The sequence below is a fragment of the Portunus trituberculatus genome, chromosome 39, assembly GCF_017591435.1.
Source record: "Portunus trituberculatus isolate SZX2019 chromosome 39, ASM1759143v1, whole genome shotgun sequence".
NCBI classification, from domain to species: domain Eukaryota; kingdom Metazoa; phylum Arthropoda; class Malacostraca; order Decapoda; family Portunidae; genus Portunus; species Portunus trituberculatus.
This window is the reverse complement of record NC_059293.1, coordinates 8,371,004-8,392,684: the sequence shown is the minus strand read 5'-3', so window position 1 is coordinate 8,392,684 and position 21,681 is coordinate 8,371,004. Positions and strand designations below refer to the sequence as shown.

Genomic DNA, 21,681 nt, shown 5'->3' with positions numbered 1-21,681 from the left:
GGAAATGAATTATTTCTTTGGGTGGAGACACTCCAGGATGCTGCTGCTGCTGTTGCTGTTGTTGTTCTAAGAGACCAGGAGGAAAATAATGTTGAAAGGGATGATAACCTAAAGCCAGAGCTTGATGAAGAAGGGCCATTTGAGGGGGCAGGGGACCACTTGGAGTCAGGGGACCTCCCAAGGCAGTAGCAGTTATGGATGAGTTGCCAAGGGAACTGCCAGCTAGGGAAGGTGAGGGCACCGTAGATGGTGGTCCAGAGGACACTACACCTGTCTCTCCTTCCTCAAGGATCACCTCTGGTGATTGGATGGTCTGCAAACAGGAAAATACATTATATTATACATATTTTTTATATTTTAAAAAATCATACATATAGCATCTTTTGAAAAGGATGAATTGAAGTCATTCTGCCTCACACCAATCATTCACAACACTTCCAATATCATGTGGTACAGAACAGTGATACAAAAAAGTTATCACCAAAGAAGCATAATCGGATACAATCCAAAGAAATAAAATAAATTAAAACTATTGATTTACTATGTATATCCAATTTGATCCAGTGGTTATGCCATCATTATAATGCCTGAAGCCACCAAAAATTAAATACTTTCGTACAACTGGCAAACAATACAATTGTATACTATTGGTATTATTATATAGACACAAGGACATATCAAGTGATAAGCTGCATTTATCATGTACTGTCAACATCTCCAGAGATGTGAAGGCACTTGCAATAATTACATTATTATTCCTATTGTAATCAGGATACAATGATACTGAGTAATTTTGAAATCTTAAAGGTAGAAAGTACAGCCTGAGTGTGAGACTCACCACATGTGCTCTGTCATCATCATCGTCATCACAGCCCCGGGGCTCCCCAGGGCTGCTAGTGGAAGTGCTTGTGGTCGTTACTGCCACACCTACAGAGATCTTGGCTATGGACGGTGAAGCTTTGTCTGTGTCCCAGGTGGGGGGCGTGTTGTTGTTGTCCTGCATCAAATGTGTGTGTGGTTAGTGGAATGATAGCATCTCAACTGAACAGCCACCTATCTGAAGACTAGCTGTAGCAAATGTGTAACACTGAGAAAGAAGTAAAAAGCATGCCATCTATAGAGATACTGAGTTAATTTCTTCCTTTGGTACTTATCTTCACTTATATCAAGTGTATCTATGTGGAACACAGACACAGAATGAATATTTCAGGCTGACGATGAAGACAGTGATGTTATTTGGCAAGTGTTTGTGGTGTGAATTACATTATCAGATGAACAATGAAAACAGAGCATGTATATGTAAAATTTGATATATCAGCTAAAGGTGAAGAATTAAATTGCCCATTTGAATAAATGATCAAATAGTACACCTTCAGCTGTGTGTGGATGGAATGGTAGGAAATGAGACAGACTGGATGCTGTTAGTGTAAAAATAAAGACCATAAAAAAATGGCAGGATAGTGTTGCAGTAATTAAAAAGAGGGATGGGAGACTGAGGGGGTGAAAGGTACAGCAGTGAATGTGAACCTTAGGAATAGACTCCTGTGTCATGGCTGTTCACTTAAGGGAGTTTCACCTTTGAAATAGATTTGACAAGCAGATTAGATTTTCATTTACAAAATTTCAGATAAAAAACTTAAACCTGTACTGCAGTCATCCAAAAATTCATTAGTAATGTTACCTAATCTAATTAGTCTTAATAGACTATGAATATTTATTGTTTTTTAGTGTCATTGAAACTGTACATGATGAATGTATTTTTTCCATGTCATTAAAATCTAATTGAACTAACAACTTGCATACACATACTGTACAAGTTATACCTATAGTTGTGTGCAATAACAAAAACATGATTATAACTGATAAATTGATAATGATAACTTAATCTGTGATAACTAATAATGGATAACTAACAATAAATTCATCACCCAATAACCAGTAAATCATAAATTCAAAATTTCATTCTAGCAATATTAATATTTAAAATCTTTAATTCAAATCTTTAGTTTTATCTTTATCTTAGAAAAGGAAAAATCATTAAAAAATTCAAATTCAATATCTATCATGTCTGTTCACTAATTAAAAAAGTATTGTTTTAAAATGAATAACTACATTTGATTTCCTGTTCCAAAAACTAAAATTATTGATAACCACTAGAGTGCAACTAAAAGTATTGACAATAACAATGAACTGGTAATGGACAAAAAATAATCATAAGATAACTGACAGCTGTATATCATTATACCATGGTATGATCCTCAAACATACCTAAATAAAAATATAGAATCCATATACTGATTATTGAAATAGTGTAACAGTAATGGTTGACTAGGTAGATAAAACTCAAGGCATGTAAATTTAAAGCAGCTGGAACCATGAGGCCCAAATCTCAGTGAGCTCAGGTAAACGTGCCAGCGGTGTCACTATCTACAACCAATCTCTAAGGTGCTTGGGTGCTACACTGTGACAAAACCAGCCATCCTTGGAACATGAAAACAAGATTCCTATAACATCATGAGAACTCAAAGAAAACTGACAGTAGTTCATGTGACTAATCTCAGTTCATTGCCTTTCTTGCAACCATAATGCAGTTGAACCCCTAACAAAAGCAACAGTAATAAACCAGCACCAGCATTAAGGAGGCATGAAAGACAAAGAATTATTTGTGCCTAACCTCACCTTCAGGAACTTGAGTACTGAGGACTGAAATGGTGTGATAACTTATGTTAATGGAAATGAGCCATGGGTTATATTTTTCAAAGCCATTTTACAACCTACCTCTCTTCTGGTTGGGTCTGTAATCCTGATTCCTGAAGAGCTGGATGCCAGAGTATACTGCCTTTCATTAGTGTCTTGCTGCTGAGGGAAATGGCCATTTGGTGGGTCATTTTGTGCCTGCTTGTTACCTTCACCAGCTTCCCCATCATCCTCACAGCCCTCCACTGACACTCTTCGCCTCTTGTGGACTGGGGAAGCTTCTCTGGAAGTTGGGTGAGAGTGGTAGGCTGAAAGGTGCGAGGAACAGTAACTGGAAGGCGGCATGCCCGGGTGCAGGGCTGCCAGTGGTGGTGGTGGTGGCCTATCTTCAGATCCAACTTTCCGTCGGGGACTGCCACCTTTTATGTTAGTGGCTTCCAAGGGTGGAGAGCTGGAACTTGTGGTGGTCGTAGGGAGACCAGTGGTGGTTGCAGGGGTGAGGGTGTACTTCCCTCCATCCCCAATGTCCCTCCCTGTGCAGTGTGGAGACGGTGCCCCTGGGAGCCGGTTGTCAGCCAAACCCTTGATCTGTAGCTCCCTGGCAGTGCAGAGCAAGGCTGCAAGGTCATTCTGCTCCACCGACACCTCTCCATTGTAGATAAACTCAACAAGTGTCCGCAGTTCTGAGTAGCGAACATCCTTGAGTATCACGATGGGATGCTTGTCTGGATGGGCTACAAGCAACTCTTTGAAGTACGGGGAGCAGGCAGACAGCACCAGTCGGTGAGCCTTCAAGTGGCGGCCCTCACATGCCAGTGTCACATCCACGAAGGTCTCTGACTGGAGCAGGGAGTTGAAGACTCGAATCAGGTTGGCCCAGTGATTGTTCCACTTGAGGCAGTACTGGTCACTTCCCATCATCAGGAGTGCTGAAATGAAAGACACACAATTATTATCTCAGCCACCACAGCATTTGTTACTGTCAAATCAAAAGTTTGATGTGAATTCACAGCTACTACAATTACAATAGTTCAGTGAAGTAAATTTCCAAGTAATCAAGCAACAATATAAAATCAGATCTCGACAGTGTTGTAAAGAAAACTATCAGAGAAGGCATTTAACATTATATAAAGAAAAGGCCAAGTCATAAATTATTGACTTCAAAAAGTATCATTGAGCCCATCAATCATTCATACCGTGAAATTGTAAGTCTGTCATTGGCTGTTATTATAGAGAAATAGTGATGGGCATATAGAAAGTGGTAATGAAATGAGAGTACAACGGTGTGTAATGTATGTGTTACTGTGTTACAATTCGTACTGCTAAAAGTAAAAGAAATAACGTGAGGAGATTTCAGGCACACTAGTATCTACTTGCTACACATTTCTCTTTCAGGCATAGACGAAGCGAGAGTTGGAAAGGAAGGAGAATGTAGACTATCAAGTCGAGGAAAAACACGTGAGAAGCAAGATACTCCCACGCAGCACTCCAGACACGGTAGGTGATTGGTAACTTTAGATCTACTGTAGTGTGAGTAGAGAACCAACACGCCCGGTGCGGGAGTCTTGCTTTTTCTGTAATCTAGTGTTTGTATAGTGGGAATGGTCTGTGTGTGTGTGTGTGTGTGTGTGTGTGTGTGTGTGTAGTGCCTCACCAGGATGTGGCAGCGGGTCCTCACGGCACATGCTCCTGTGGGCGCCGCCATCCCCCGCCGACAGAACTCATGAGGGCCAGTTGAGGGGGAAGGCGTTGCGGGGCCGACTTTCGACTCACAACACCACCCACCACCGCCACTTAGGCCCTCCTCACTCCCACCTATACCGCCGCTGTCACTCGTCGCACTCACTCGCTTTACTCAATTAAGGATGCATGTGTCACTTCCACCAAAGTTGGAGCGGCCACAGTGTCTTTGCTTCCCATAGCTTGGTACTCCTTGCGATCTCAACTTGTTTTTGTTGTATATCTTTCTCAGCTGCGGTCTTTTATCTTTTTTTATATTTTTTGTTACAGTTGCTTTGTAAAAAGGAAGATGTTTCTGTTTTGTATTATGTATAAATTAACCTGAAAATCAAGAATCACTTTTAAAATGGGCGGTGTTGCTGTCGGGTATCAGATTAATTTATTGCGCGTGGGTGTCGGATCTGATTTACTGTCCCATTATATTATTCATCATCACTCGTTCGCGGTGTTGGTGGTGGGGACGAACACACACACACACACACACACACACACACACACACACACACACACACACACACACACACACACACACCATACAGCAAAAGAAAATATAATCCTACTCTCTCCATAAAGGATAAAAAAAAAAAATCAAATTACAAACTCTATAATACGTACGACAATTTTCCTTACGATGCACGATTATAATTTGTTTTCGTATAAGGTGGTTCACTTCTTGCTCCTCCCTCCTTCCCTCCGCCTCCCAGCCAGCCAGCGCTCCTCCACCCCCCATGTCCTGCGCTGCTATTTCCTGCGCCCACGGCCTGACCCTCGCCTCATCTCGCCACTTATTCCTGAAAACACACGCCACTTACACCCCATCTTCCTATTCTACTCTCATCAGCATGTTCTATTTTGAAGTCTTCGCTTCTACTCTTAGATTTTTGTCAGTAACGCCACTTTACCACCACCTTGTGTTTACAGTGGAGAGATTTTATTATTTTTTTTTTATCCATTTTCTTTCTCTCAGAGTCTCCTGTCATGTTCCTATTCTGTTCTCATTAAAGCGTCGTATCTCTAAACTCTTCTCTTCTACTCTTAAAATCTTGTCAATAGCACCATCTTGCCTCGTTGTGTTTTTGTCTATTAACTCTTCATCCTCCTCCTTTCTATCTCTCTCTTTTATTCTCCTCTTTCTGATTCTTTTCATGATCAACTCTAATCTAATCAGCATTTGCTATTTCTAAACTCCTCGCTTCTACTCTTTAGTCTTGTCAGTAACACCATCTAACCACCTCATTCTGTGTACCTGGATTCTCTCTCTCTCTCTCTCTCTCTCTCTCTCTCTCTCTCTCTCTCTCTCTCTCTCTCTCTCTCTCTCTCTCTCTCCTACCATGTTCTATTTCCTCACCACCCTTCACTTCCAGCGCTGCAGACGAATACCAGTAACACCACCTCCCATTTTCTACGTCCTAGCTATTTCCTTCCTGAATTCTCTGACCTGGTTTTTCACATACGCGCCCCCAGAAGTTCTTGCAGTAGGAAAAAATGTAGTATTCGTTCAGATGCGTTCGTTCCGTCATGGATACGCTCGCAAAAACCGGCACTCGTTCAGTAAGTTTCGGTCAGTCATGGAATAAGTTGAAAATAAAAGGAAAAAAAAAAAAATCCCTCGTTCCTCCGTTCAAAAAAAAAAAAAAAAAAATGTAAAAGTAAGATATATAAATCCTCAGAAAGATTATGCAGACATTGCCAAACTAAACTGTATAAAAATAAACCTTAATCGTTCAGAAGAAAAAAGAAATATAAAAAAAAATCGTGCAATCTCAAAGAATATTCTATAAATATCTTATTTGTGGCGTGAGTAAAAATAAAAGAATACATGAAAAAAAAGTAACTTCCATGGATAAATTAAAGAAAATAACGTTTAATCATTAATAAAATCTACAAAAATAAATAAAACGAATGAATCATCCACTTAAGTACGTGATTACTAAAATTATCCTTGGCTATATTGTTGCGTAACTGCGATGATAAGAATTTAGCTCAGCACTCGGCTTCACTCAATGCCTATTACTTTAGTAGGCCTCGCGGTGGCTTCCCTTGAGAGCAAACTAGCGATGACAGATGCCTTCGCTGTAGTGCTAATCAAGAACCCCTATTAGTTGCAGAGGTGTTCTGATCCTGTTGCTGGGGTGTTTGAAGTGGTAGTGGTGGTAAACATTTGGTGGTGTTGTCGAGATGCTGATTGAGGTCATGTGGTGATGGTGGTGGTGGTTGATGGTGCTCGTAATGGTGGTGCTGGTAAGGTCGTCTCTGGGGGTGAGGACAGAAATAGGTCCTAGTGATGGGTACTGTTGTTAGGGTGCAGTGTGAGTGGTCTATCTTGTTGCTGCTGATGGTGGTGGTAAGGATAGTGGTGGTGGTGGTGATGAATACTTCGGTTGGTTGGTTTCTTATGGTGATGTGATTTATAGTGCTGGTGATGAAAGGAATTCCTCTCGTTGTTGGTGGTGGTGGTGGTGGCGGTTGTGAAGTGTTGATTTTACAGGTGGTGATGAAGGAGGTTGCCTTATCGTGGTGGTGGTGATAGAGGAATGTCGCTTTGTGTGGTGATGATGTGTTACTGTTAGTGTTGGTCGTGGTGATAGTATTTGTGGTGGTGATGAAAGATCGCTTTACTCTAGTGATGGAGGTTAATTCTTAGTGGTGTTGAAAGGTAAATTTAGCGGTGGTGGTGATAGTGATGAGGGAGACCTGCCTTCCTAGTTAAAAGCAGACTTATTAATTGTGATGGAATGTTGCCATGGTACTAGTGATGTGTAATGGTAATAGTGGTGATGGTGATGGAGAAAAAAGTCTTTCAGTAATATTGCAAGACAAGTTTAGCAATGATAATGGAATGTTGCTAAGGTACAAATGAAGTGTTACCTGGTGATAAATAGTGATGGTGATAGTGAGATGTTATATGAGTGTGGTGCAGAGAGTAACAGTACGGAATAGTAACACTCGTCTGCTTGTGCCGTGGCTACCTTGCTGCAACTTGGCGGTGTGCTCCATGACCTGTGGCATAACAGGGTACACACACACACACACACACACACACACACACACACACACACACAAGGCGCGCGGTAGCTCCATATCAGATCATGCTAAGAGCGTCATGTGTAGTAGATTATATATACTCCTCCAAACAGGTATTTCCCGCGGCCCTCATCAATATTCAGGCCGCCAGTGAGCGACGCTTGAGGCGGGAAAGTACAGATCATGTCCAGTCTGCATGGAGGCGCCGGCGTATTAGGACTTTTAAGCCTCGCAACTCCCTCTGTGTGTCAAGGCTAAGGAAAGGGAGCGTTCTTGAAGCATCGCCCGAAGATATACCCTTCGCCGTCGCCTTCATTAGTAATAAGAACTTCATTTTATCCATCTCTCTTGCTTCTTTGTGTCCCGTCAGTGTCCTTAGATCGATGTAATGTCAACTCGATAACTTGGTGTTTTTATAGCACAACTGTATTTCCTGAGATATCTAATTAGCAGTAGTGGATTCTAGCTATAAGAAACTTGTGTAGGTGATGTTTCAGTGGTATTAGCACGTTTTAGACCACAAGACTATTTCTTGCCTAGGAGATATCTAGATTGGCAGTGGATCATATCGATGAGAGTTGGGAAAGTTACATATAAGATATATTAATATTTTTTCGTCATAGGAATGAAAGTTTTAGTGGTTTGTGGTGTTGATAGCGGTCCTTTTAATGAAGTGACGGTGTTCGTGAGCCATGGTAGTGTGGTGGAGGTGATGGTGGACCTCATTACAGTCCACCTGGCAGGCTGGTGGCAGCAGGTCGTGAGTCATCCCAGCTTCACTCCAGTTGTTTATTCACGGAATGCGGACACCCCCAAAACAGCCACCGTGATAAAGACTGGCGTAACTCCTGCAGGGAGACGCGCCCGAACTCCCCAACCCCTCTAGACGAGACCACACCATCCAACACGTCCTGCTCTATCCTAATTTTTAAGAGACATTACGTTCTTTACTTGTGACACAAAAATACACACACACACACACACTACGGTTAAAAAATAAATAAATATATATATATATATATATATATATATATATATATATATATATATATATATATATATATATATATTTATTTATATTTATATTTATTTAATTATTTATTTATACATATAATATACACACTTCCCTCCCATGAATCAACTTGAAAACAAAGAAGCCTGACGAGGGAGAGGATGTCGGGCAGGTGGTGAGGTGGTGATGCCGTTGCTCTATGCTAATGAAAAGGACTGAATGGTCTTATGTAATGATGTTTCCTAAGGTCACCCAAAGTACTGACTGGCAGGGCAGTGGTGGCTGAGGGGCGGTGAGGGGAGACTGAAGGGGAGATTGGTGGTGTAGTGTTGCTACGGTGTGTAAGAAGGGTGGTGGTGAGGGCGGGTATGGCTCCCCTATCTGGGCCCAGCAGCCACCCCACCCACCAATCCCCGCCGCCGCCACCCACACATGCTGCCTCAACACATAGCTCTAACCCCTGTCCTCCCTCTCCTGCCACCACGCACGCCACACACCACAACATATCACTCCACTCCACTCCAGTCACACGCGTGCGCACGCACGCACACACGCACACACACACACACACACACACACACACACACACACACACACACACACACACACACACAGTTCCTCACGTGGGGTTGGGATCCCGTGTCGCCCACCGCAACACCACCAACACATTAGTTACTTCTTTGTCACGCTGCACACTACGGCAACTATAATCCTCGTCACCGGTATCACAGTTTTCTGCACGTCTCTATATTGCATAATACACTGTTTCGTCACTCGCACTCGTGACAGTCCACGTAGCGTAAGGAGAGGACTGACATGAGTAAGGGTCGTGGTCCTGGAGGCCTGCAACCCTCGCTCAACAAGCCAGTAAGGCCAGAAAAGTACGTGAAACAACGTCCTGTGATGTACAGGGTGCAGGCCAGCGTTGGACAGTAAGTAGAAGGACAGAGAGCCACTAACGAGGAAGGGAAACGGGCGGGAGCGCGGGCGGTACCAGCTGAGGCGGGCGGCACGCGGGGACGAGGGGCCGCACCTCTAAGCGGCTGAGCGGCGCACCTCACACTGCCCTCTCCCCCGTACGAGCGCTACACCGCCGCCCGTACGCTGTAGGCCCGCCACGCGCGGCTGTGCGGGGACACTACCCCGCTCCCCCACATGCACGCACCCACGCACACACTCACTCATGCAACACTCGCGCCGTATCACAGGTCCACACTGCACTTTGGCTCCAGCCACAGTACAGAGGAGGGAAAGAGATGGCACTCGTTGGGGTGGAGGCGAGAGGGGGTGCAACGAGGAAACGAGACGACGAGCATTTCTAAGGGGATAATGCTTAGGGCAGGAGAAGGTAGAGGAGGGAAGGGACAAGACTGGGCTGGGTTGAGACTTATCTATGCCGGTGGCTATGCCATGCCAGACCAGGTCCGCCCCATACTACCTACGGGGACCCACCAAGGACAAACTCAACAGCAGGGCTGACGAGCGCCGCGCCGGGCCTTAGGACCAAGAAGCGGGGGAGAGTGTCGGCGGGTAGCCCCGCTAACAAGTACGGCGCACAAAGATAGCTATGGGAGGGAGAGCAGGCGAGAGAGTAGGGTGTAAAGAGAGCGCGGGGTAGAAAGAGAGTGAGGGAGGAGGGAGGGGGCGCAGGCAGGCAGTCTTGGTCCGCCGCCGCCGCTGTGGTGGCTCCGTCGCAACATCTTGCAACCACGCCGGCCTACCCCCCAGGCCACCGCCGCCACGCTCTCCCAGCTCCCTTCGTCTGTCTTCTGCAATGCTTCGGTCACCTACTCCCCACCCGGCCTGGCCCTGCGTGGGGGCGGCGGGTGCTGAGGTTACGGGGCCGTGACACCACTGGCTCAAGGAGGACTGTCCTACCCCAAACACCACCACCACCACCGCCACTCCTTGCATGCATGCCTGCCTGCCTGCCATGCTTCCTGCCCGCCTGCCTCAACACCCAAAACCTATCCTGCCCAGCGCCCCCGACAGCCACGCGACGCGGCAACAAAGACGAGGACGGCAACGACTGTAAAACTGTACTACAGCTCGGCGATGGCCCTCCCGCTGCCTTCCCTTCCTCCAATCAGTCTGCCCACTGTGCCCTGCCCCCTGCCCGGCTGACCTGACCCGAGGGTGGTTAAGGGCAGAGTGTACCCACCAGGATGATTGGCGTATGAGCCGCGGCTCCCCAGGCGTGACGGTGGGGACGGTGGTGGTGGTGGTGGTGGTGGTGCTAGCGGCCTGAGAACCTTTCCTCTCCCTCCTTTCCCCCTCCCCCCTCCGCCCTCACCGGCCTGGGTCGCTCTCTCACTCTCTCCTTTGTCCCCACTTGACTCGCAGCCTACTCCTCCCGCCCCCAACCCCTCAGCGCCGCCCTCTACAACCACCATCACCACCACCAAGCAGCAGCAGAGTGGTGTCAGGCGGGCGGGGAGTCTGCTGCTGTTGCTGGTGCTGCTGCCTGTTGAGTGTCACCAGGTGTCACGCCACGGACTCGTCCCCGCCACTAACTAGGTCATTCTGCACTCCGTCACTCCGCGCAGCCAGCCACTCGTACATTCCTGCTAACACAAAAAAGCCGTGCCTGGTAACAAAGGGTGTAGTAGCGTGGCGCGAGTACACTTGTAGCTTGACTGGGCAAGTGAGCCTTTGCACGACACACGATTTCCTAATAGGCACAAACGTGGAGGCCGCGGGTGACCAATGGATCTCTCCCTTCCTCTTTTTTTTTTTTTTTTTACCCTCTACCATCGCCCCTCCCTCTCTCCTTCCACCCTTTACCATGAACTCTCTCCTCTCCCTTTGTATCTACCATCAGCCCTCTCTTCCTTGGCACCCCTCTCCCTCCCTCTCATCCGTTACCATCATCCCTCTCCCTGGCACTCCCATCCCTCTCTATACTCTGAACACACACTCTCTCTCTCTCTCTCTCTCTCTCTCTCTCTCTCTCTCTCTCTCTCTCTCTCTCTCTCTCTCTCTCTCTCTCTCTCTCTCTCTCTCTCGCTCTCGCTCTCCCTCTCCCGCCACCATGGACACTCTTCTCTGGCACCCCTCTCCCTCTCTCTTTACCCTCAACCATGGCCCTCTTCTCTCCCTCCCTCCCTCCTGACACGCTCTCCTCCCCCTCTCTCCCACACTGGATGGAAGGCTAACACACCACACCAATCTTTACATAACCAAACCTTAGGGTAGGAGAGAGAGAGAGAGAGAGAGAGAGAGAGAGAGAGAGAGAGAGAGAGAGAGAGAGATTAATGTTTTTTACGCAATGTACCCCAATAAAAACAAGAATATCGATCACAATATCCTATAAAATATAGAGAATAAACACTTATGTACGATATTGTAATTTGCCACCCAAAGTAAAAATTTTCTTCAGAGACGCTTTGCTCTTTCACCGCGACTATTTTCAAAGGCCGCAAGGACGATTCGCCGGGCACTTAAGTCTATTTCTTCCGTTAATAAGGAAGAAATCTCGTTTAATTTGCCACTAGAAGCGTAAACTCATCCTTTGGAAAAACCCGTGTCACTTTAACTACGTCACTTCAATTAGACTACTAGAGCCTATGGAAAGCAACGGAGGTGCGTGGCAGAGTATGATACTAAGTCACGTGTCATTCCGTACTCTAAATCCCTCACAAATACCTCAAAAATCTATATTCAAGTCTCACAACAGGTGCCACGGCTCAGGTAGGCTTTAATCAGGGGCCCAGGTGAGGTTTAGTCATGAAGGTGGGTATGGTGTATAACCCATCTACCTATCCACCTACCAGCCCGGCCACTGCTGCCCTTCGAGGCTGTCTGGGTGGTGGTGGTGGTGGTGGTGAATGTGGGGGTACGGTTAGGTTAGGGAGGAAAGGAAGGAGGGAGAGGACCTTGCTGGAATATTAATTAGAATAGTCAAATTTACTACACTAGCTACCTGCCATCTTCCTTCTCTTCTGTTTCAACTTCTTTATCCTCCCCACAATTCTTTTTCTTTTCTTCCCATCAAACCTTTTTTTTTTTTTTTTTTACTTATTCTTTTTTTTGTTCTTCCCTCTCCTCATTCAATCTTTTCACCCTTACATACCTTCGCTTTTTATTATTTTTAGATTTCTTTTTTATCATTTTTATCCTTACAATTCTTCCTTTCTTTTATCCTTCTCTCTTCTTCCTGCTTCGCTCTCCTCATTCAACCTTCCTTGTCTTATTTTCATCTTATACCAACAGTCCTTCTCTTCCATCTTTCCTTTCTTCATCCCTCTTTTCCTCTTAACTTTTAGGCACAACCTCCTTCCTTCTTTCCTCCCTCATTCTCTGTCTTAACCTCTTTTTCCTCACAATTCCTTCCTCCTTCCTCCCTTTCTTCCTTTCCTCTAACGCTCTACAATTTCTCCCTCATCCTAATCACTCTTACCTCAACTTACACTCCTACGTTCCCTTCTCTCTCTCTCTCTCTCTCTCTCTCTCTCTCTCTCTCTCTCTCTCTCTCTCTCTCTCTCTCTCTCTGCACCTCCCCCCCTTTCCTCCTAACTATAAACACTTCTTCCTACTGTTATCTCATTCTTTCCTCCCCTCCACCTCCAAATTGCCAACCACTAGTCCCCCTCCCCTCTCCCTTTCTTCCTTTCTCTCATTTCTCTCTTCTCATCCAAAATGCCTTCTCTGTCTGTAGAAAGCGAGACAAGGGGAGGGGAGAGGTGGGGAGAGAGGAGGACTGAAGCCTGAATTAGTGAGGGAGACTAGCGCAGGTCGGGGAGAGGTTTGTGAGAGTAAGGGGAGGAGGAGGGGAGAGCTGGTTAAGGGTGAGAAGGGTGGAGATTCTACTGAGGGAAGGAGAGAAGTGAAGGATGAAAATGAGATGGGAGGGGAGAGAGAAGCGCAGCAGTGAGGGGACGTGCGTGTGTTAGTGTGAGGGGAATGAGTGAGGAAGTAGGTGAGGTAGTGGTGAGCAGTTAAGTAAGAGAGGAAAGGGGCTGGAGTGGAGGTGGCAAGGGTAGAGAGAAAGAGAGAAGGGGGTGAGGGTGAAAGGGTACAGTGTGTGTGTGTGTGTGTGTGTGTGTGTGTGTGTGTGTGTGTGTGTGTGTGTGTGTGTGTGTGTGTGTGTGTGTGTGTGTGTGTGTGTGTGTGTTCGTTCGTCAGTTAGTGGCACTATACTCCATAATGCAGCCCGTTTTTTCCCACACACACACACACACACACACACACACACACACACACACGTACGTTTACCGCTACTATGCTACGTTAACATGAGAGAGAGAGAGAGAGAGAGAGAGAGAGAGAGAGAGAGAGAGAGAGAGAGAGAGAGAGAGAGAGAGAGAGAGAGAGAGAGAGAGAGAGAGAGAGAGAGTAGGGGTTAGGCAGTCAGGCAGAGAGGGAAGAAGAAGAAGAAGAAGGAGGTGGTGGTGGTGGTGGTGGTGGTGGTGGCTGGCTGGCTGGCGTGGACCCTCCCAGCCTAGCCCAGCCACCATACATAAGTAATGATTCTGCCTCCCTCCCCAACCCCCACACCATTCGTACCCTGACAGACACACACACACACACACACACACACACACACACACACACACACGTAGGTGATCATTAGGAGTGTTTCTTAGTGTTGGTCTAATGCGCCCTGACACTGTGTGATTCTTGTCTGTAACGGCGGCGGCGGAGGGGGAAAGAGTGCGTATGGGGGAGGGGAAAGAGGAAATGAGGGGGTGGATATAAGGAATTTTGAGGGAAAGAGGTGGTGGTGTTGGTGGTTGGGAGGGGGAAGGTTAGGGCCAGGACCAAGACAGGTGTGGGAGGAGCGGGGTAAGAGGAAAGGGATTGAGTGAGGAAGCAAGTAAGGGAGTTGGAAGGAGAAAGAGGAGAGAGGAGGAGAAGGAAAGCAGAGCCTCGTTCATCGTGCAACAGAGGGAGGACTAAGCAAGGAGAGAGAGAGAGAGAGAGAGAGAGAGAGAGAGAGAGAGAGAGAGAGAGTATGGGGGAGAAGGGAGGGTTGTACCTCGTGCAACTCGTACTGACGCGGCTCTTCGCTGTTCCTACTTCCTCCTCCCCCATACCTCTTTCTCCTCCTCCGCCTCCTCTCTCTCTCTCTCTCTCTCTCTCTCTCTCTCTCTCTCTCTCTCTCTCTCTCTCTCTCTCCACCACACAAACGTTTCCCACCACAGCTGCTACTAAAACACTCTTCTTCTTCCTCCTCTTCCTCTTCTTCCTCCCCCTCCACACTGACCACACAAGGTCCTCGCTAGTGCTCCCCCTTCCCTCTCCTCCCCTTCTTTCCTTCCCCTCCGTCCCCTCTCCCTCTCCCATACTGACACGCCGTACAGTCTTTGTGTGAGGGAGGGAAGTGAGGGACTGAGGGAAGGGAGGGGAGAGGGGTGGGGGGCGAAGCAGACATACCAGGGCCATAGTGAAGGCTGCAGCGCCCCTTATTCCCCTCACACACACACACACACACACACACACACACACACACACACACACACAGCAACTCACTTTTACTTTTTAATTCATTACTAGAGTACACACACACACACACACACACACAGGAACAACACTCACACCACCGTATTACCAACACATCATACGGTCGCTGCCACCACCACCACCACCACCACTCCTCCTCCTCCTCCAAATACTACATTACGTAAGATGTACCTGAAAATACTCCTCAGTCTGGGCCACGTGAGTGTGTGTGTGTGTGTGTGTGTGTGTGTGTGTGTGTGTGTGTGTGTGTGTGTGTGTGTGTACATACATACATACACGAGTTTTCAAGCGTCAACAAACGTTTTCTCTCTCTCTCTCTCTCTCTCTCTCTCTCTCTCTCTCTCTCTCTCTCTCTCTCTCTCTCTCGGCTCGATTTTTACTATTATACAGTGTTTGTTGTTGTTGTTGTTGTTGGTGGTGGTGGTGGTGACTGAGTACGACTAGGAAAGAGCCGTCAAGGGAAAGGAGAAAGGGGGATAGAAGAGGGGCGGACACGACGGGACGGAAGGGGATGAGAAGAGAAGGGATGGGACGAGAAGGTTACAAGAGTGATGGGAAGGGGAAACAGAGGAACGAAGAAGAAAAACATGATGAAGACTTGAAAGGAGTGAGGAGAGAAAGGAAGAGTGTGGCGGGGGCGAGAGTAGTGGTGAAGGGAGGAAAGGGGTGCAAGCAAGGGTCTAGCAAGGGGCTTCGTGCAGGGAGACAGCGTATAAGAAATATCAATAGGTACGAGGAAACGTATAATCAGGTACTGGGGGGAAGAAGAGGTGCTACTAGGAACAAGGGGCGAGGGGGCCAGCAGGAGGCAGTTTGTGAAGAACTCTAAACCTTAAGATATTGGTCTTATGTCTGCGAGGAGGGGGCGGCGTGGGGGCGCTGCGAGGGGACAAGAGGGGGCAGGGAGGAGAAGGGAGCGAGCTGGCACTTGTTGTGAGAGTTGGGAGAGCGAGGGGACGAGAGAGGGGGTGGTGAGGGGACAGGCAGGCAGGCAGGCAGGCTGACTGGCTGGCTGGCTGGCTGGCTGGCTGGCAGCAGCAGCAGCAGCAGCAGAAACAGAGACAGCACGCGAGTAGGAACAATGTGAACCAATATGAACCTAACTGTTACGCTTGATGAGGCGAAGCGGGGCGGGGCGGGGCGGGGGCAGCCGGGGTGTGGGCGGGGCGGTGCAGGGCGAGGCTGGAAAATAAGTGCACTGAGGACGACAAGGGAAAGTGGTGAGGCAGGGTGGGGCGGGCGGCGCGGGGCGGCGTGGGGCGGGGCGGGCGGCGCCAGGGTACACCACAGTCTGGGGTAATTTGTTATCGGCGGCGCGGTAGGCCGAGGACGGCGGCGGTCGTCACCCGGGTACGTTTCCATGGCGACGCTCCCACGCTCTTGCGCTCACGCACACACTGCCTCCTTCCCCCTATCCCCCCTTCTCTTCCCTCACACACACATACACACATACATACATACACACACGATGGCACTCTACGTACACGATGCCACACCAAACGTTCTCGAAACGTTCCCCGTATGGACTCGCCCTGCTCCAGCGTCCAGCGGCCGACACGTGCGCGTACACATGCCTTACGTACACCAGTACGGCCTCCCGTGCAGTCCCGAAATCACACACACACACACACACACACACACACACACACACACACACACACACACTACAGCGTAAACAAGTGCAAGAGTGCCACGCGGAGGCAGGGAGGGTGCCGCCGATAGTGCCTCATGCGGTGGTACATGACACGGCAGGTGAACTGAGGCCTCCTCCTCCTCCTCCTCCTCCTCCTCCTCCTCCTCCTCCTCCTCCTCCTCCTCCCCATCCACCTTACCTTTCCCTGTCCCTCCCCTCTCGCCTGTTATCAATACCTTCCCCTCCTCGCTCCCTGCCCTTCCCCTCCCTCTTTTCACTCACCCACTCTGCCACACACTCCCTCCATCCCATTCCTTCCCTCTCGCGCACCCTTTATCTCCCTCTACACCTTGCTACATCTTACTCCACCCGAAGCCTTCACTGCTACCATCACCACGCCCATCACCATTACCGAAATCACTACCACTACCATCACATCACGACCACCTTCTGAAAAATCAATGCAGACAAAGGGAGAAATCAAAGAAAATATCGATTGCTTGAGTCCTTGAGGGAGAGGAGGGAGAGGGACGGGAAGGCTGAGCAGAAAGGAGAGAGGAGGCGCAGGAAGGAGCGAGAGAGGAGAGGCGTTTGGGCCTGAAAGGGTTTACTTGAAGGACAGAAACGAGGAAGAGGTAAAGACATGCAAGGATAAGGAGAAAAATGAGTGTATACCAGTACATCGTAATGAAAAGGGAGAACAGAGGTGAGGAGTCGAGTGGAGAGGAGCAGTGGAGGAGGACGAGCTGATTAGATCAAGAAGAAATGAGACGAATGGAACAAGGCTTGAAGGAGAAAAAATATAGGACGAGAGGATGGAAGGAAAGGAACGAAGAAAGAAAGGAGACAGGGAAGGGGATGGGGACGGGTGAGCATTGCCATCAGGGTCCGGCCTGTGCGGCGCCTCGCGTAGACCCCCCTCTGCCCCCCGTCATCGAGTCACCCCCGCGTTCCCCTTCGCTACCGCCGCCGCCTCATCTCGGCGGTCACCGTGACAACATACATCACTACATTCAAACAATGACAGTATATAACGTCATACTATTTTTTTACACAAGCCCTACCGCGGCGGATCAGGATCACGGTTACTGCTCGGCGGGGGTCGCGTTGCTCCGTCGCCGCCGCTGCCCATAGTCGTAATGCCCTCAGAAACAAACTGCCTTCCCGAGGCCAGCAAGTTCTCGGTTTCATCTTAAGTCCTTCAATCAATACGTGAGAGGTGCAGCCACTGACCAAGACATTAGTCTGTAGTGTGAATATTCCAGACCAGCACCCATTGTCTGCCGGTCTCCTCCCTCCACACCTGTGTGTGTGTGTGTGTGTGTGTGTGTGTGTGTGTGTGTGTGTGTGTGTGTGTGTTAAGAATAAGTGCAGGTAACACCTGACAAGGGACATCGTGGGGCACGAACAAGGCCCTCAAGGTTGTTTCCTGAGCCGGGCGAGGACTTTCTGTGGTGCTGTGTGTGTGTAAGAGGGGGGAGGAAAATATCTTACTGTATTGGAATGATGGGAGTTCGTCTTGATGAGACAGCTTGTGATTCACTTTGTCTCCGACGCTCTCACCACACACGCTGCCATTACCACCACCGCCAAGTGGCGCCGCTGACGCTGCTGCTTCTGCTCCATCAGCCTCCCTGTAGTAAGCAACGCTCCCTGCAGCTCTCCTCCTCTACCAACCGCACCCGTGCTACGGAAAGGAGAGGCACCAGCAAGGGGCGGTCAAGGCGACCCGGCGGGCGCCCCATGACCCCCATAGTCTCATCAGGAGGGATCATTGGGTGTGGGCCTCTCCGCCATCTTATCCCACACATATGGTTTCCATTGGCACAGGTGCCTCGCCTTTGGGCAGCTTACCACGGCGGCAGCCACGTCAGCAGAGGACTGTATTACTACCGCGGCCAGTGGCGCCATGTGGAACAAAAAGTCCTTGGTGTTCGTCACGCCTCCACGGGATTCTGGCGTGGTCCTGGGGGTTCATATGGCCTCTCAGCGTGCTGATGCCTAAATCTAGGTGGGGTGTCGAGTGCAAGTCACTTCCAGAGGGGTGGCGGTGCGGGCAGTGACCCACGACAAAGGTGGAGCCGCCGTACACATTGGATTCTACCACCACAGGACAGCGGCCCGAGCCACAGCCTACCTGGATTGGATTCCAGCCCACCCAGGCAGAGTAGCCCTGCTAACTGTCACTTCCCGCAATGTTTCGAGGCACTCTCGTGCCCTCGGTGAGTCACTCTTCTTCAGATTTAGGTTTTCTCGCCGAGGCAGGGAGCCTTGGGCAGAATTAAACACTGCGGGAGGAAAACTCTTCTTTTTTCTCTCTGGAAACCAGCTTAAATTAGTTGGCGCGAGCGTGATGTGAACGCTAAGATGGAGGGCAGGTAGCGAAGATGTCTGCGAATCAGAGGGCGTTACATGACTCATACATTTGATGAAAATTAATGTACTACATCAGTTACAGAGGTTGGCCCTTACGGTAGGCCTGCTGCTGTTGCTGTAGCTTCTGTCCGGTAAACAATGGAGGGTGAAATACAATTGGGATTACATGGAACCTCTCGGCGGGCGAGTTGGAGTCGCCAGTAGTGACCCAGCTCCGAACAGAAGCCTGGTTCATGTAGCCACCAGATTGTGGCTTTTGAGGCACCACAGTTCTGAATAGCCAACATGATACGCCTTGTTGTCTGAAGCCCCTCGTCGAAAACCGCTCTGTAAAACTTGTACTGATACCAGCCGAAGCAGGTCCTTCCAGGTAGGGACTCGCCAAGCTGTTCTCTCTTTTGGGACATGGTGGGAATGTAAGGTACCACTTCTCTGCTCCTCAACAGTCTTCGCCGGGACCCCTTAAGGGTCACCGACTGCTTGACTTGATTTTAAACCTGTGAAGCAAAACACGCACCCGCCGCCCCTTCCCCACCCCGGCCATCCCACTCCGCCCCGCCTCCGCCAAGGCCGCCACTCTGCCGCCGTTCCCGCCACCACATGCACGACGTCCTCTTGACCTGCACCAACCTCTTGCCTTCCCTTCGCCTCAATGCCGAAAGAGTCCGCTACACAACACCACTCTTCCACACTAATGCAAACGCCCGCTCGTGTGTACGAGAATTGCGAGTCCTGAAAGCAAATAACGAGTCTAAACAGACAAGAGAATTTTTAAAGCACCATCATTAAGAGTTTTAAATGTCAATGTCATGGTTTAGCCGAGGTGTGGTCAGAAGCAGGAAGGAGCAAGACGGAGCAAAAGAGAATAGCGGGGAGGGAGGAGAGGAGAGCAGAGGAGAGGAGGAGAGTATCGGAGAGGGAGGGAGGAGTGGGAAGCAGGCAAGAGAGAGGGAGGAGGGGGAGTAAGTTCATTCATGCACTTCAACACTCTCTCTCTCTCTCTCTCTCTCTCTCTCTCTCTCTCTCTCTCTCTGAGGTGCGTATCACACAGGGCGGGGGCGGCCTGTTTACTGCAAGCATACTTACCCGCCCCTCATCTACCCACTTTTTCTCCACTTGTTGTCTTGATAAATACACACGGCTGATTTCTATTATCCAAACACTCAGCCGTGGTGTTGCTTAGCGAGAGAGAGAGAGAGAGAGAGAGAGAGAGAGAGAGAGAGAGAGAGAGAGAGAGAGAGAGAGAGAGAGAGAGAGAGTGTGTGTGTGTGTGTGTGTGTGTGTGTGTGTGTGTGTGTGTGTGTGTGTGTGTGTGTGTGTGTGTGTGTTACTGAAATCTTCGTGAGGTGGGAAGATTATGATGTGGTAATAGTTACTGGTGGTGGTGGTGGTGGTGGTGGTGGTGGTGGTGACGGCGGCAGCTGTGATGAGGGAAGTAGGAAGAAAAAGAAGCAAGTAATGGTGGCGTTGATTGTATTAGTGGCGGAGACTCCTGTAGAAGGGGGTTACAGGAGGCAAGACTGAACAACTGACTGCGAAACTAGACAAATTTGCGGGAAGAGAAGGAGGAATATGTGGAGGGATAGGGAGGAGAAAGAAAGGGAGGCTGCATGGGTGGAGGAGGGGAAGGGAGGTGAGGGGAAGTAAGGGGAAGGGAGGTGTGGGTAGCGGTGGGATCCTTGAGGGCTCACAACGATCAATAACATTAACGCAGTGATAACATTAGCCAGGTCGTTGCTGCTGCTGCTGCTGCTGGGTCTCCGTGGGCGTGGGTAGGTGTGGGCGGAGTGGGCTGGGAAGGCCGGGGGAAGCTGCAGTGTTGTGTTACGTTGCTTGTTGTGGTCCTGCTAGATGGGGGGCGCTAGATGGGGTGTAGGGGAGTGGGGGTTGATGGGAGGGTTGAGGAACCGGAGCCTAAAGGTCTGTGGAAGGAAACAGCCGCCTCCCCCGCCGCCGCCGCCGCCAGCAGGTACGGTACGTTTCCTGGGCAACGGAGGAGCTGGGCCGCCGCCACAACAGGTCTCTCAGCCTCTCTGCCGCCGCCACCGCCGCCACTGCCACGGATGCTGCCTCCTCATTCCTTCTGCTGCCGCTGCTCCTCCTGTTGCCATTGTCTCACCGTCTCTCTCTCTCTCTCTCTCTCTCTCTCTCTCTCTCTCTCTCTCTCTCTCTCTCTCTCTCTCTCTCTCTCTCTCTCTCTCTTATCCCGCCGTGTTGTTTATCCTCTCGTCATGATTTCTTTTTTCTTTCTCACTTATCTATCTACCTGTACCTTCCCTTTCTTTTTCTTCTTTCCCACCTTTCTCTTCCCTTGTTTTTTTTTTTTTTTTTTTCTCTTCCTAAGTGTCCCTTCCTCCTTTCTTCCTTCCCTCTCATCTTCCCTCCTTTCCGCCTTTCTTTACCTAACTGTTCCTTCTATCTCCTTCCTTCCGGTGTGCACTCCTTCGCCACCCTCCATCCTTTGTTAGCGGCGCCACCTGCCGCAGCCCTCAGGTACTCCACCTCGCCACCTGGAGGCGCCTCAAGGAAAAGGTCAGCACGGCCTGACGCTGCACGGCACAGCTACGGCACGCTCACAGGCACTCATTCGAGTAGCTAGAGCGTACACACACACACACACACACACACACACACACACACACACACACACGGCCCGGTAGCTCAGTGGTTAGAGCACTGGCTTCACAAGCCAGAGGACCGGGGTTCGATTCTCCGGCCGGGTGGAGATATTTGGGTG

At 49.2% G+C, this 21,681-nt stretch overlaps 1 protein-coding gene across 1 annotated transcript in view; it reads right to left on the bottom strand.

The window, feature by feature from the left end:
- Nucleotides 1-21,681, bottom strand: part of LOC123515676 (protein tramtrack, beta isoform-like) — a 137,030-nt gene that overhangs the window by 7,811 nt on the left and 107,538 nt on the right. Inside the window, 3 exon segments of the mRNA XM_045274506.1 lie at nt 2-313; nt 839-997; nt 2,779-3,626. Coding sequence (XP_045130441.1) covers nt 2-313; nt 839-997; nt 2,779-3,626 — 1,319 coding nt within the window.